The 15,373-nt window shown below is 45.7% G+C and overlaps 1 protein-coding gene across 1 annotated transcript; it reads right to left on the reverse strand.

Annotated features, from left to right (window-relative positions):
- Window positions 1-966: 966 nt before the first annotated feature.
- MAP1LC3B (microtubule associated protein 1 light chain 3 beta) lies at window positions 967-14,826 on the reverse strand. The gene is made up of 4 exons (XM_027119039.1): window positions 14,682-14,826; window positions 6,654-6,709; window positions 3,974-4,080; window positions 967-2,794 (listed from the first exon to the last, which is right to left on the reverse strand). Exons 1-4 carry the CDS (start codon window positions 14,719-14,721, stop codon window positions 2,620-2,622), a joined length of 378 nt encoding a protein of 125 aa, XP_026974840.1. The 5' UTR covers window positions 14,722-14,826; the 3' UTR covers window positions 967-2,619.
- Window positions 14,827-15,373: the final 547 nt, after the last annotated feature.

Raw genomic sequence — 15,373 nt, forward strand, 5'->3', positions numbered from 1 at the left:
GAGTCTGACCTTTCCGCCTTCTTCCCAGCCTTGCAAAAGGGACACCTGGTCTTAAATCCATTTTCTGTCACGTTTCCTAGGTGTTTAAAAAATGTCCTTGCTGTGAATAGAAATGTGAATTGATTTGGGGTTGGATTAAAGATGTTCCAGCTCTCAGGTACCCGTGAACAATCAAGGTTATTAGCATTACTAGATCAAGTATCCTTTGGACGTTTCCAAACTCATGATGAATGTGCCCTGCCACCTAAGGCCACGTCCTCTCTGGACTTGGGCTGGTGCTGTGCTCGCCCAGGACTACAGTGCTGTCCTGAGCAGTGCCAGGCCCCAGAGGGAGAATTCTGGGGCTTTTTCCCCAGCAGGAGTCCCCATTTTCTCCTGGTCTTGTCGTCAGACCTGTCGTCACCCGGAGGAAAACGTGCACACGGTTCTCGGACTAGTCAGGGCCCCTGTCAGGTAAGTAGCATCAGGTGACACAGCTGGCCACTCCTGGCACCTGCTAGCAGCCCCTCTGTTTGGTCACTTCCAGGGCCTCTGAGGGTGGAGGGCATGTGCGCATCTGCTGTTTGTACTGTACGCGGCTCCCCACACGGCCACCTCAGGTCCCATGTGCCGCACAACGCCCCACACACTCTCAGTACTTTTCGTGTTACACGTTTGTTCATTTAGATCAGGTTTTCAAGTGCCTGTTTCCACAAAACACCTAGGTCGCTCCCCCATCCCGTCTCCCCATACTTTGTGGCACATCTATACCTTTAAGAGAATTGAGTTTTTTGAAGTCAGTCAGGACCTTGACCAATGCGAGCGAGGCGCTTATGACAAGGCAGAGACCTTCAGAGGTGGGTGTCCCTCCACCCTGGCACGGTGAAACCAGCCTCAGCACTCCTCATTGGAAAGGATATGACCCACTTGGCTGTGGATGGTATAGACTGCAAGTCTCAAATACTAATCCATTAAACTGAACTTTGATGACAGTTTTTAGTTGTGCCTTTATTCACCTTAGTTCGTTAAAAATGTACTTGTTTTAAAGATCCTATAAATAGGGTAACCACCCACTAATGTGGGATATAAGTAAGTCACCCCTCTCAGCGTGGTACTTTTGTCTTTAAAAAGCATAGTTTCTTAAAGGAATCTTATCGGTCACATAGTAGTTACAAGAATGTCAGATATAATGATGTATACAATCTAAACAAGACAGGCTAATTAAGAATTTACATAATGTAAAAATATACATATTAAAAGTTAGCCACGTGGACAGATGCATGCATCGGGAAGAGTAGTTGATCGGGGTTGAGGGCCCATATGCGGTAATGTTGCTTTTTCTTCCTCAGTTACGATAAGTAACTGCCACTCACTGATACAAGTTGCCCACACACGCGTCTAACTGCACAAGGGCTAGTGGCGACCTGCCACTGCACAGTCTCAAGGGGGCCCGTGCGCCCTCTGCGACAGCTCACAAACACAGTGCATAGTGAACCCCATGCAGGTAGTAGGAAGCACTGGTTATTTATTCTAGTGGGACTCTGAAAATGCTTAACGTGTGACATTAATATCTGTGAAGAACATGTTTCCTTTTGCTATTTTCAAAACTGACATGCACACGGAGTGGGGGAATTCTGAGGACTGCTTGACCTAACTGTGATAACTGAAATACCCTTAAAGATGCTTAATAACATATTTTAGTCACATACGTAACATGAAACACGGATCATCTACAGCCTTAAGCCAAAAGGTCGAGGAGGTGCATCTGAATTTTAACGCTTTTTGTTTCAGTAGCCTGTGGCTCTGCCTTTGTCCCAAAGAATGAAACCCATGGAACTGGTTGTTCATTTACCAAAGCAGGCCCTATTTTGAGCTCTTAAGAGAATATTCAAAACAACAAAAAAATGTCATTCTCTTTCTCTAGGTCTTTTGAGAAACTTGACCAAAATCATAAATTATTCAAGGTTCCTGTTGAGCAGTGGTATTTTTCTGCGTTACTGCCTAGAGAACAAACCAAATGAAAACTTTGTGACAAGAGCACTGACGTGAAATACGCTTATTAGCAATCAGGAACCCTGGACAGCAGCTCAGCTTTCTTATTTCCTATACACTCGCGTCCACCCTGCTTTCCGCCGGCTATTATGGCAAATGGGCTGGGGGTGGGGGTTGGCTATGCCTGACAATTTAGGCTTAAAGATCCTCTTAAGGAGATTTCTCTAGTTGAGTAGAAACCCTTCTATAAAAAGCTGGCAGGTTCTCTTCTCTAGAGAGAAGACTGAATGTCTCTCTGAATGCTCAAATTGCAAGTTCCTCTTGGGGGAAAAACATTAAAATAACTTGAAGGTCTATTTTATTGGCAACTTAGAATGCAAAGTATTTTATTTTTAAAACTTCTAAATGTGAAAACAAGACAGCCTAGGTTAAATAATGAAGTTTCCCAAAGCTGAATGTGCTCATTTGGAGCTCAGCTTTTCTGCCTGAAGTACAAAAAAACAACTTGCTAAAAACTCCTAGGCAGGAACACTACTACTGTTTTGATGATCTGTGATTAGGTGAACTGATCAATCTCAGTTGGTAACATCCCTTTTTTATTCCTTGGTAAGGGTTTCAATTCTAGAACAGACACATTTTCTTTTAGTCTTACACAGACAATTTCATTCCAAAAGTCTCCTGAGAGGCGTATACCATATACAGGAATCCATCTTCATCCTTCTCGCTTTCATACACTTCACAAATTGGCGTGGACACACTCACCATGCTATGTCCATTCACTAACAGGAAGAAGGCTTGATTAGCGTTGAGCTGTAAGCGCCTTCTGTTGAAAGAAAACGTTAAGAAATACTGATACATCAATACCTAGGGAGAATGTGTAAAAAATATCACCCACCCTGGATCAATATAAAAGTATAAAGATTTTGGGCTTCCCTGGTGACGCAGTGGTTGAGAGTCCACCTGCCGATGCAGGGGAAACGGGTTCTTGCCCCGGTCCGGGAAGATCCCACGTGCCGCGGAGCTGCTGGGCCCGTGAGCCATGGCCGCTGAGCCTGCGCGTCCGGAGCCTGTGCTCCGCAACGGGAGAGCCCACAGCAGTGAGAGGTCCGCAAAAAAAAAAGCGTACCGCAAAAAAAAAAAAGAAAAAAAAAAAAAAAAAAAAAAAAAAAAAAGTATAAAGATTTTGTAAATGCTGCTTTTGGCAAAATGAAATATATGCCTTACGATGACTTGAATGTTTCTTCTCATAAGACACAGGATGTTTTCTATGACTATATGCATGGTAAGTATTAATGATAATCCTTGCTAGATCATTCTTACTACTTTCCTGAGGCCAGTTTTATTTATTTATTTTGCTAATTAATTATCTATTTGTTTTTGGCTGCGTTGGGTCTTTGTTGTGGTGCGCAGGGCTTCTCACTGTGGTGGCTTCTCTTGTTGCGGAGCACAGGCTCTAGGCACGCGGGCTTCAGTAGTTGTGGCTCGTGGGCTCCAGAGCGCGGGCTCAGTAGTTGTGGTGAATGGGCTTAGTTGCTCCACGGCATGTGGGATCTTCCCGGACCAGGGCTCGAACCCGTGTACCCTGCATTGGCAGGCGGATTCTTAACCACTGCGCCACCAGGGAAGTCCTGAGGCCAGTTTTAAAACTAGTATGCTATCTGAGTAGCCACCAGTGTCTAATCTGATAAAAATAGTTCAAAATATAATTTACAAACTAAGATCTAAGCTGATGCAATTTATTACCATTGGACCACGTCTACATTCTCTTATTTTCCTATATAAAACTTTTCTGATTAAGAGACATCTACATAGATGTTATGATGAAAGGATCAGAAGGGACTTGAGATCCAGCAGGTAAGAAATAGAAAAACTCAGAAGTGAAATGTCTTACAGTTTTATTAAGTTGCATAGATTTTTATCAGAGCTAGACTGAAGATTTCTGTAAGCCTGATAAAGAATGAGAAGTTACCCAAAGAAATAAAGTAAAAAGATGATAAAATACCTAATTATCTTGATGAGCTCACTCATGTTGACATGATCAGGCACCAGGAACTTTGTTTTATCCAGGACTGGAAGCTGCTTCTCACCTTTGTATCGTTCTATTATTACCTAGAAAAGAAGCCAGAAAAGTGATTTACAAATAGCCGTTAACAAAGAAAAACCGGTAAGATACGTCCTATGTTGTAGCTGGCACACGCCAAAATGGGGTTTAAAACAGCACTTCTGTTCCTTACGAAATATGGTGCACGAGACAACATGTCTGCCGTCAGGGAGGGGCAAGGTAGCCCTGAGGTGGGGAAAGAAACTTTGCTATAAATTCTGGTATTTGGAACCATGAAAATACACTACCTAGTCGGAAAAAGACCCCAAGCCTTATAACAGCAGAGACGCTGGGTACCAGCTCTAAGTGTAAAGGTCTGAATCTATGCCAGTTCTACTATCACCATTTCCTGTGACGTGACGAGAGTCTTTTAATAAAACTTTTATTAAAAGCGTGAGTAAGATCTTAACTCTGGTAATAGACTCAAATCCTAAGTAAATATTTGAGAAGCAGAGACCATGATTAGCTGGTCTGGAGATACTTTTTTTTTTTTGCAGAAGTCTCGAAGATCCTGCCATTTTGATAAAATATCCTTGATGAACTCTGCAGGGAACAAAAATAGTTCCACATTATGACTTGAAATAAATCCATTAGCTCCTTGCCATGCTTCCTCCTTTCCATAAAGGAAAAAATGTTTTCTAGTTCTAAGCCACTTTATGTAGTCTCTGACAGCAAACTGGCGACTGCCCTTGAGCCTCAATACTACCTGTTTACTGAGCACCAGAGACATCCTTCTCCACATAGAGCCATTCTTTACCCTGTCATGACAATGAGAAGTTGTAAGATAGGAATGGAAAATCTTCAGAAGAGGGAAAAATGCTTGTATGTATACTGTTGCACTGCACGGGGCCTACATGAGGTTCTGTGTAAGGCCAGGTCAAGCTGTCGTCACCCTCCTTGGTAAGATCAATAGCTTTATCTCTGAGGTGTGTTCAGAACATGGCATCTACAAGTATGAATGTAACTTCTGTAAAAAACCTAAAACTAGCAGAAAAGATGACTGTAGATATATGCAGACATTCACATTTCAGAAGGAGGCTATGGAACAAATACTGGCAGACTGTTGGGCTGGCTGTTTGTCTCCAGTGACTGACGAGTACCTGCTAGCAAAGAGACACAGCAGGTACTCAAAAGTGAAGAAAAACCTTGAAAAGGAGATTACCCAGAAGCCTCATTCCCAGGCCGTATGTTGGCCCTGAGTGTGAAGACAGACTGAAATTTCCAACCAGTCCAAGAAACATATCTTCTAACTACAGAATCCTACAGTCATGACATACAGTCATGACACTGCTGAGCAGACCCATCCTATTCTCCCTTCTGTGCACCTCACAAGCCCAGCCCCACTGATCTTCCCATCTTCTTTTCCCCCACTTTGGTATGAGATGATCAATCAGAAAGCCAACCATGAAAGCTTCTGCAGAATTTAGCAGTGGAGTTTCTTTGGAAGTGGTCTGTAAGAGGTAACAAGCATGTCCCCAGAATTATGCAAAATTTTCCAACCACATGGGTGGATTCTCTTCCCATTGTATAGATGAGGATATGGCAGCTCCTCTCAGAATTTTAGTAATGAGCCCAAGATCACTTAGCAACCTTGAACCTAAGGCCTGAACTCAGCCACTGTCTGAAGCCAAAAGCTCCTTGACCATTTCTCTCTAGACCTAGTGCCTCAGCAGAAACCTATTTAAGGTCCACCACCAAAGGATCCAGGGCACACAGGACACTGTTGGCTGGGCACAGCAATAAGCATCTGAGGTCCCTACAGATGACAGGAGCAGCATCTTTCCTCAATCCTGCAAAGGAATAAAATATAAGGAGAGACTTCTTTCTCTGGGGCATCAAAGTCAGGCAGCCTGGAATGCGCAGTCACATTTAAATCTTGAGGGCTACTGATTTTCCCACAGCAGTAGTCTCTGCTTGCTTCAAAAGAGGGTGGATACCAACTTTCACTGATAAAATACCAACAGATCTAGCCCCTCTATCCCTTCCCCCGCAAGTAAAATACCCTTGATTTGTGAAGTGTGTAACATTAACACAGTAAACTCAGACTGAGGAGGAAACAGAATGTGATTAGATTAAACTGTAGATTAAGGTTATCTCCATTCTAGGTCATGAAACTGACACACCAGTTGCATAGCTGGGGATTCCTATAGAAACCCATCAGGTAGGGACTTCCCTGGTGGTACAGTGGTTAAGAATCTGCCTGCCAATGCAGGGGACACGGGTTTGATCCCCGGTCCAGGAAGATCCCACGTGCCACGGAGCAACTAAGCCCGTGCACCACAGCTACTGAGCCTGTGTGCCTAGAGTCTGTGCTCCACAACAAGAGAAGCCACCGCATGAGAAGCCTGCACACCTCAACGAAGAGCAGCCCCCCATCACCGCAACTAAAGAAAGCCTGCGTGCAGCAATGAAGACCCAACGCAGCCAAAAATAAATAAACAAACAAATAAAAAATAAATAAATATAAATTAAAAAAAGAAACCCGTCAGTTAGTCGCACATAGCAGCACTGTACTAAAGTTGTATTTAAGCCGTGCTCTCTTCCGCGTACATTAATAACAACTGAAACAGAGACTACCTACCGGGATTTTGGTAGGATGCTGCTCTCGGATAAGTCGGACATCTTCTACTCTTTGTTCTGCAAAGGAAAGGAAGAAACACAGGCATTATTAAGGGCCAAAAATGCAGCTTCTTTCCTGCATTTTTACCTGGTGACTTCCATATCTGAATCCACCTATCCTTAGCTGTGGCAGAGCAAAGCAGTAAAGACATCTTCCCTAGAACTGAGAGAAACCAAACACTAACACTTCATACCTGGCAAAGGTTGGTATACAAGATTAACATACAGAAATTGGTTGCATTTCTTTACATTAACAATGAGATATCAGAAAGGGAATGTAAAAAAAACTACCTTTTAAAATCACACCAGGGACTTTCCTGGTGACTCAGAGGTTAAGAATCTGCCTGCCAATGCAGGAGACACGCGTTCGAGCCCTGGTCTGGGAAGATCCCACATGCCGCAGTGCAACTAAGCCCGTGCACCGCAACTACTGAGCCCATGTACCTAGAACCCGTGCTCTGCAACAAGAGAAGCCACCGCAATAAGCCCACATGCTGCAACGAAGAGGAGCCCCCGCTCGCCACAACTAGAGAAAGCCTGTGCGCGGCAACAAAGACCCAACGCAGCCAGAAAAAAAAACAAAAAGAAAAAAACCACACCTTAGGAATAAAGCTGACCAAGGAGGTGAAAGAGTTATACACTGAGAACTATAAAACATTAATAAAAGAAATTAAAGATGATTCAAAGAAACAGAAAGATATCCCATGCCCTTTGATTGGAAGAATATTGGTGCTTGTTTTTTTTTTGGCTGCACAGCATGTGGGATCTTAGTTCCCTGACCAGGGACTGAATGTGCACCCCCTGTATTGGAAGGGCAGAGTCTTAATCACTGGACTGCCAGGGAAGTCCCTGGAAAAATATTGTTAAAGTGGCCATACTACACAAAGCGATATACAGATTTAATGTGATCCCTATCAAATTACCCATGATATTTTTCACAGAACTAGAACAACTAATCCTAAAGTTTATACGGAACCATAAAAGACCCAGAATTGCCAAAGCAATCCTGAGGAAAAGAGCAAAGCAGGAGGCATAACCCTCCTAGACTTCAGACAATACTACAAAAGCTACAGTAACCAAAAGTGTGGTACTGGCACAAAAACAGACATATGGATCAACGGAACAGAGCAGAGAGCCCAGAAATAAACCCACACACCTATGGTCAATTAATCTTCAACAAAGGAGGCAAGAATATACAATGGAAAAATGACAGTCTCTTCAGCAAGTGGTTCTGGGAAAGTGGGACAGCTGCATGTAAATCAATGAAGTTAGAACACACCTTCACACTATGCACAAAAATAAACTCAAAATGGCTTAAAGACCTAAATGTAAGAGAGGACAACCATAAAACTCCTAGCTAGAAGAGAGCAGAGGTAAAACATTCTTTGACATAGATCACTGCAATGTTTTCATAGGTCAGTCTCCCGAGGCAATAAAAATAAAAGCAAAAATAAACAATGGGACCTAATCAAACTTACAAGCTTTTGCACAGCAAAGGAAACATTAAAAAAGAACCGAAAAGACAACCTACAGAATGGGAGAAAATACTTGCAAATGATGTGACCGACAAGGGCTTAATTTCCAAAATATACAAACAGGTCATACAACTCAACAAAACGAAGAACCCAATCAAAAAATGGGCAGAAGACCTAAATAGACATTTCTCCAAAGAAGACATCCACGAAGACATCCAATAGGCACATAAAAAGATGCTCAACATCACTAATTATTAGGGAAATGCAAATCAAAACTACAATGAGGTATCACCTCACACCCATCAGAATGGCCATCATCAAAAAGTCTACAAATAGGGCTTCCCTGGTGGCACAGTGGTTGAGAGTCCGCCCGCCGATGCAGGGAATGCGGGTTCGTGCCCCGGTCCGGGAAGATCCCACATGCCGCGGAGCAGCTAGGCCCGTGAGCCATGGCCGCTGAGCCTGCGCGTCCAGAGCCTGTGCTCCGCAACGGGAGAGGCCACAACAGAAGGCCCGTGTACCACAAAAAAAAAAAAAAAAAAAAAAAAGTCTACAAATAACAAATGCTGGAGAGGGTGTGGAGAAAAGGGAACCCTCCTACACTGTTGGTGGGAATGTGCAGCTGCTATGGAGAACAGTACGGAGGTTCCTCAAAAAGCTAAAAATAGAGCTACCATATGATCCAGCAATTCCACTCCTGGGCATATATCCGAAGAAAACTCTAACTCGAAAAGATACGTGTACCCCTATGTTCACAGCAGCACTATTCACAATAACCAAGGCATGGAAGCAACCTAAATGTCCATCAACAGAGGAATGGATAAAGAAGATGTGTTACATACATACAATGGAATACTACTCAGCCAAAAAGAATGAAATAATGCCACTTGCAGCTACGTGGATGGACCTAGAGATTATCATACAAAGTGAAATAAGTCAGAAAGAGAAAGACAAACACCATATGATATCAGTTGTACATGGAGTCTAAAATATGACACAAATGAATTTATCTATGAAACAGAAATAGACTAACAGACGTAGAGAACAGACTTCTGGTTGCCAAGGCAGACCAGGGTGGGGAGTGCTGGATTGGGAGTTTGGGACAAACAGATGCAAACTACTATATACAGAATGGATAAACAACAAGGTCCTATTTTATAGCACAGGGAACTATATTCAATATTCTGTAATAAACCATAATAGAAAAGAAAAAAGATTCAGTGAGAATGTTGGTACGCCCCTTGCAAATATCTGGCACACAGTAAATGCTTAATAAATGCTAGCTGTTATTAAATAAAAAATGAGGGGCTTCCCTGGTGGCGCAGTGGTTGGGAGTCCGCCTGCCAATGCAGGAGACACAGGTTCGTGCCCCGGTCCGGGAGGATCCCACATGCCGCGGAGCGGCTGGGCCCGTGAGCCATGGCCGCTGAGCCTGTGCTCCGCAGCGGGAGAGGCCACAGCAGTGACAGGCCCGCGTACCGCAAAAAAAAAAAAGGAAATAATGCCACTTGCAACAACATGGATGGACCTAGAGATTATCATAGTAAGTCAGACAGAGAAAGACAAATATCATATATGGTATCACATGTAAAATCTAAAAAATAATACAAACGAACTTATTTACAGTAAAAGGGTCTGGAGAGCTTCCAGGTGGCAGGAGAGTGCAATCACCAAACTCCACGGAGACAGAAGCTCCTGTGCTCAGCACTCTTCCGGACCTTCCCCCATGCATCTCTTCATTCAGCTCTTCACCTGCTGTGCTTTAATATCCTTTGCAATAATCTGATCATCTAGTAATTAAAGGCTTTTCCTGAGCTCTGGGAGCCACTCTAGTAATTTAATCAAACACAAGGTGGTCTTGGGAAACTGATTTATAGCTAGTCAGAGCAAGGACCTGTACTTGCAATTAGCCTTTGGTGGGGGCGGGGGGGGGGCTGTCAGGTGGGACGGAGCCCTTAACCTGCTGGATCTGAGGCTATCACCAGGTAGCGCTAGAATTGAGTTAAACCGGATGACAACTAGCTGAATTGCTTGTCTGGTGTCAGAAGTGAGCCGCAGCGTTTATGGAGTACTGCAGAGTAGAGGGGACACAAAGGAAGAGTTTTCCTTTCTATCATCCTTAGAACCCCGCTCTATTTCTAGGGGTGTCATGGATACTTCAGCATTTCTCTCAGCCCTAAGACCTGTCCCTATGTCTGTGCTACCCCAGAAAAGACGCTCTACCATCTACACTTAGCTATCAGCCACCTTCACAACAAAAACCTCCATCTTGTCAGAGTAGATTTCACAAGCAAGGGGAAATCACAATTTAATTAATTCACTGTAGCCAATAAATAGTAAGTTTAATACACCCCGAAATGTTTCACATTTAAAAGCTCTTCCAAAAAAATTTAAAAGGTTCAAGGAATCATTCAGGCATAAGGGGGAGAGAATTTTTTATGCAAGGAAAACAGGTTTATTTTGGTGAGTGGAGCAGGAAAAAATAAAATGGGCTCTAAATGTGGGGCTTCAAAGTCAAACTACAGCGTCAAAAGTTTTCTTTATCTTGATTTATCCCCAAAATATGATCCAAAAAGGAAGGCAAAAATGATTATTTTCATTAAAGGTGGGACAACAGAGGAAGACAAGTGACTTCCCTAAGGTGAAAAGAGTAGTACCAAAGTCCTGCAGGAATGTCTTCAGCATCCTGGCCAGTTGTAATAAAAATCCAGTGGTGAGCCCAGAGTGATTAAATAGATATGGTACATGCTGAGGCCTAACTCTGAATAGAAGGCTGTTTTTAGAAGCCAACAGTACATTTAACAAAAGCATTACCAACGCCACTGGATCAAAGGCACACGAGAGCACTTCTTTTACTCAATTATTTTCTTAATGCTGTGATGATCTGTTTATCATTTGCCTTTCTCAACAGACTGCCCCTGGCGGTCAGGGATCCAGCTCTAGTCATGTCTGTATTCCCCAGGGCTCAGGCTTGTACATGGATGATATACTTCCCCAGATTCCTCTTCCTGTCTCTAAGACCGCTTATAAGCCTTACAAAAATAGAAACTAGGAGTCTAAGGTGTCTTATTTGCAAAGATGCTTTGAGATAGATTCCCTAGGGCATTTAAAGTAAGGCTTACATATATTTTCCAGGATTTAGTTCACTGAAGTGGAACCATAAATATTTTCCCCGATATGCCTATAAATAAAAAACATAAAATCCCACCCATCAGTGAGTGACACAGCTTAAGAGCAGGGAGTGTTACCTAGGTGTTGGCATAAATCTCCTTCTCCAGTCTCCCTGTCACATAGCTAGAGCTATTTATTCTAGACCATCACATGAACTTCCGAGACATGCAGGCCTTTTGTTATTGATGGTGAAGCTTAAGATCTAGGTTTAACATTGAATCTCAGCAAAATGATGTCTAGGAGACAGATCTGTTATTAAACTAGGGCAACCCTAGAAGAAAATGGAGTGAGATTATGACATTTGAGAAGACTGAATCCAAAAATGTTTGCTCAAATACAACTTCTGAAGTTGATAAAAATTTTCAAACCATTTGTAAGGAAACACTATTGCCTCTTGACTCAGAGTGTTGGCCCACTTCATGTACTGGAAATGATGGCTACCTACTGGAGGACAGAATTCCTATCAGAAGGGTACAAGTCCAGACTCTGCCACTAGGTGGACCATGATTTCCACCTCTCAGGGCCCCACCCAGTTTCTTTGGCCACAAAAGTAAGTGGTTGTTTTGGGCGAGCCCTAAGATTCATCTCAACCCTTTTAACCCTGGTAGAATATATCACAGCAGAGAGATACTCAATTTTTAATTAACCTAAACTCACTCACTTGGGAACAGTACTGTTCAAGCTAACTGGGGCTGGTCTTAGTGTCTATAAAAAAGGTATTTCCAGGGCTTCCCTGGTGGCGCAGTGGTTGAGAGTCCGCCTGCCGATGCAGGGGACGCGGGTTCGTGCCGCGGTCCAGGAAGATTCCACATACCGCGGAGCAGCTGGCCCCGTGAGCCATGGCCACTGAGCCTGCGCGTCTGGAGCCTGTGCTCTGCAACGAGAGAGGCCACAACAGTGAGAGGCCCACATACCGCAAAAAAAAAAAAAAAAAAAAAAAGGTATCTCCAAACAACTTATTTCCCTCATTTACTGTGTTACAAATCTCTGAAAATTGTCAGTGCTGATTACCATAATCAGTAGCAAGGAAAGGCAGTAGCCATTAAATGATGTGATATTTTTCTGCAAAATGACTATTTTTTTTAAAATTATTTTTATTTATTTGGCTGCGTTGGGTCTTCATTGCCGTGCGTGGGCTTTCTCTAGTTGCGGCGAGCAGGGGCTACTCTTTGTTGAGGTGTGCAGGCTTCTCACTGTGGTGGCTTCTTGTTGCGGACACAGGCTCTAGGCACGCGGGCCTCAGTAGTTGTGGCACGTGAGCTCAGTAGTTGTGGGTCACAGGCTCTAGAGCGCAGGCTCAGTAGTTGTGGCGCACGGGTTTAGCTGCTCCGCGACATGTGGGATCTTCCTGGACCAGGGCTCGAACCTGTGTCCCCTGCATTGGCAGGCGGATTCTTAACCACTGCGCCACCAAGGAAGCCCTGCAAAATGACTATTAAAGAGCCCTTTTAAAAATAAGGGGGGATGGGGTTAATCCTAGGAGTTCTCTTCACAAGGAGAAAATTTTCCTTTCTTATTTTATCTATGAGAAGATGCATGTTAGCTGAACCTATTATGGTAATCATTTCACAATATATGTAAACCAAGCCATCATGCTGAATACCTTAAATTTATACAGTGATGAATGTCATTTCTCAATAAAAGTAGAAAAAAAAGAATCAGAGTCAGGAGACCAGGGAGAAAAAAAGGAGGAGTGGGAGTAAAGGTGAACAAAGAGGAAACTCCACAAATAGACTAATGGAGAAAAAAATGAAAATGAAAAAAAATACCTGCTGGTCTACCCTCAAGGCCACAGGCACCACGGGAATTCCTTCTAATTCGCTATTTTATTCTCATTTATTCTCACTTTTATTCTAGTTATTCCTCACCTTTCCTACTCTTACCACCTACTCTTCTTGAGCGATTTTTCTAGATAACCTAAAAATACTCTAAGCAAAAAGAAAGTAACTATAGTATTGGTCATGAGAAAATGGGCATCTTTCCCATACAAATGTCCCCAGTTAGCTTTCAATGCCAGAGTCTGTAAGGACAGAAGCCAGATACAACGGCAAATCTGCTCTAAATGCTGTTCTCATGGCTGCATAAAAAGTAAGCAATATTCATGAGTATCAACTTGAGTTCATGAAAGTCACTAAAGAGAAAATTTCTTAAAAAAAAAAAAAAGACACGTCTAAGTTTTGCTAACCAACCGCTTCAAGAGGCTGAAAGGATATGCTCCACAGGTCAGCGTGAATTTCATCTACTGGAGCTTCCAAGGCACAAGAAACAATTATCAATAACGAGATCTACAAAACCATATCCTAGCTCAAGTGAATGCTCGGCTCTTTCTAGACTCCAGGAAACTAGACAAAAGTAGACGAAAGCGATACTTACTGCTCAAGCTCTTAAAGATTAGAGCAGGAAGGAACGCTGGTGCCGCCCTACTCCACCTGGCCTTCCAGGGCTGAGATAAACAAGCCCTACACGGCGATATGCAAGGAGGCCACGTTGTTACTGCAGAACTGTCTTGCCTAAAGGGAGCACCAATCACTTCCTTCCCATGGGTTTTGTGAAGGAGTAAATATTGTGATGGTGTCACCTCCAGTTTCAACCAAATGCCAGCAAGCTAAGTGGGGATTCTGGCCTGAACTGGGAGAGAACGGATTCGCCGCTGCTCTCAAAGAATGCTGTCGCCCGCCGGTTAGAAGAGCCACCCACCCTAGCTCTTGTGCCACAAATAGGACCAAGACGTCCCGGCCACGCGGGGCTGCAGGGGAAGGGGCAGGCGTGAGGAGGCGCGGCCTCGGAGTCACTCCTCTCCACGGAGGGCCTGACGCGTAAAGGGACCAGGTGTCACCCGGACGACGCACCAGAAGACGACTGCCTTGCACCCCCGCTGCCACCACTTCGGAGAACCTGTCCCAGCCCGACGCCCGGGCCAGCCTCCCCTTCAAGGAGGGCACCCCCTGCGCGGCTCGCGCTCGTCTCGTCGTGGGGACCTAACACCCCAGGGCTGGAGGGCTGACGGGCCCCGAGCCCACAACCCGCCCGGCCTCTCGGGGCCAAAAGGTGATTCAGCAGCTCCGCGCCACTGCGCCCTCGGCCCCTCGGCCCCCGCACTCCGGCCCGTCGGGCCCGCAGTCCCCAGGGCCCGGCAGCCCTCGGCCAGTCAGGCCCCCGCCTCGGCCCTTCGGCCGCCCGGGCCCGGCCCTCCCGCAGCCCCCGCCTCAGCCTGGCTCAGCCCCTCAGCCCTCGGCACCTCGGCCCGTCCGCCCTCTCCGGAGCCCCTCCGCCAGGGCCGGCCCCACCGCCTCGGCCCCTCAGGCCCCCGGCCCTCCGTCAGCGGCCGGCCCCGCGGCACCCACCGAAGGTTCGGCGCTGTTTGAAGGTTTTCTCCGACGGCATGGCGCGGCAGGCTGGGCGGGGGCGGCGAGGCGGAGAGTCCCGGCGGCTCCAGGCGGTGGCTGAGACGGTTCCGACTGTGGCGACAGCGACGGCTCTTGTGTCTTCTCAGCCCGCAGCCGCGTCAGGTGACCTGCGCGGCGTCCCGGGAGGCGGGGCCAGGAGCGGGCCGCCGCCGTCGCCATGGCGGGCGTGGCGGAAGCAGGACGAGCGCCGCGCCGGGGGAGGGGTCGGGGCTGGCGGGAGTGGGGGCGGTCGGCGGCCCGCGTGGGGAGCGCGAGCGCTGGATCAGCCAGTGACCCGCGGAAACGCGCCGCGCAGACACGCACGGTGCTGCCCCTGCGGCCGAGCTTCCGCGACTCGGCCTCGCTCCTGTTCCCGGTGCCGGTTCTGATGCCTGGTGATGTTTGCACCTGAAAATAAAGGGGTGTTGTGCCCCTGCCTCCTTTGGGGCTGCTGGTGCTTTTCCGCCGGCGGCTTTTTGTGTCTTTGTTTGTTTTCGTTGGCTTCCACGTCAAGTACGTCTCAGTTTTCTCTTCTTTTTTAAGGAAACTGTCCACTGGTAACTTCCGGCACGCATTGTCCCAACTAGGAAAAGAACCGCAACTGTGTTATTTCAGGTTATGGTCGGTAAAGTCCGGCCCTGGAGGAAGTC

This window comes from Aethalodelphis obliquidens, unplaced genomic scaffold (genome assembly GCF_003676395.1).
Source record: "Aethalodelphis obliquidens isolate GAN/ISIS:26980383/991018 unplaced genomic scaffold, ASM367639v1 scaffold20, whole genome shotgun sequence".
NCBI lineage: Eukaryota > Metazoa > Chordata > Mammalia > Artiodactyla > Delphinidae > Aethalodelphis > Aethalodelphis obliquidens.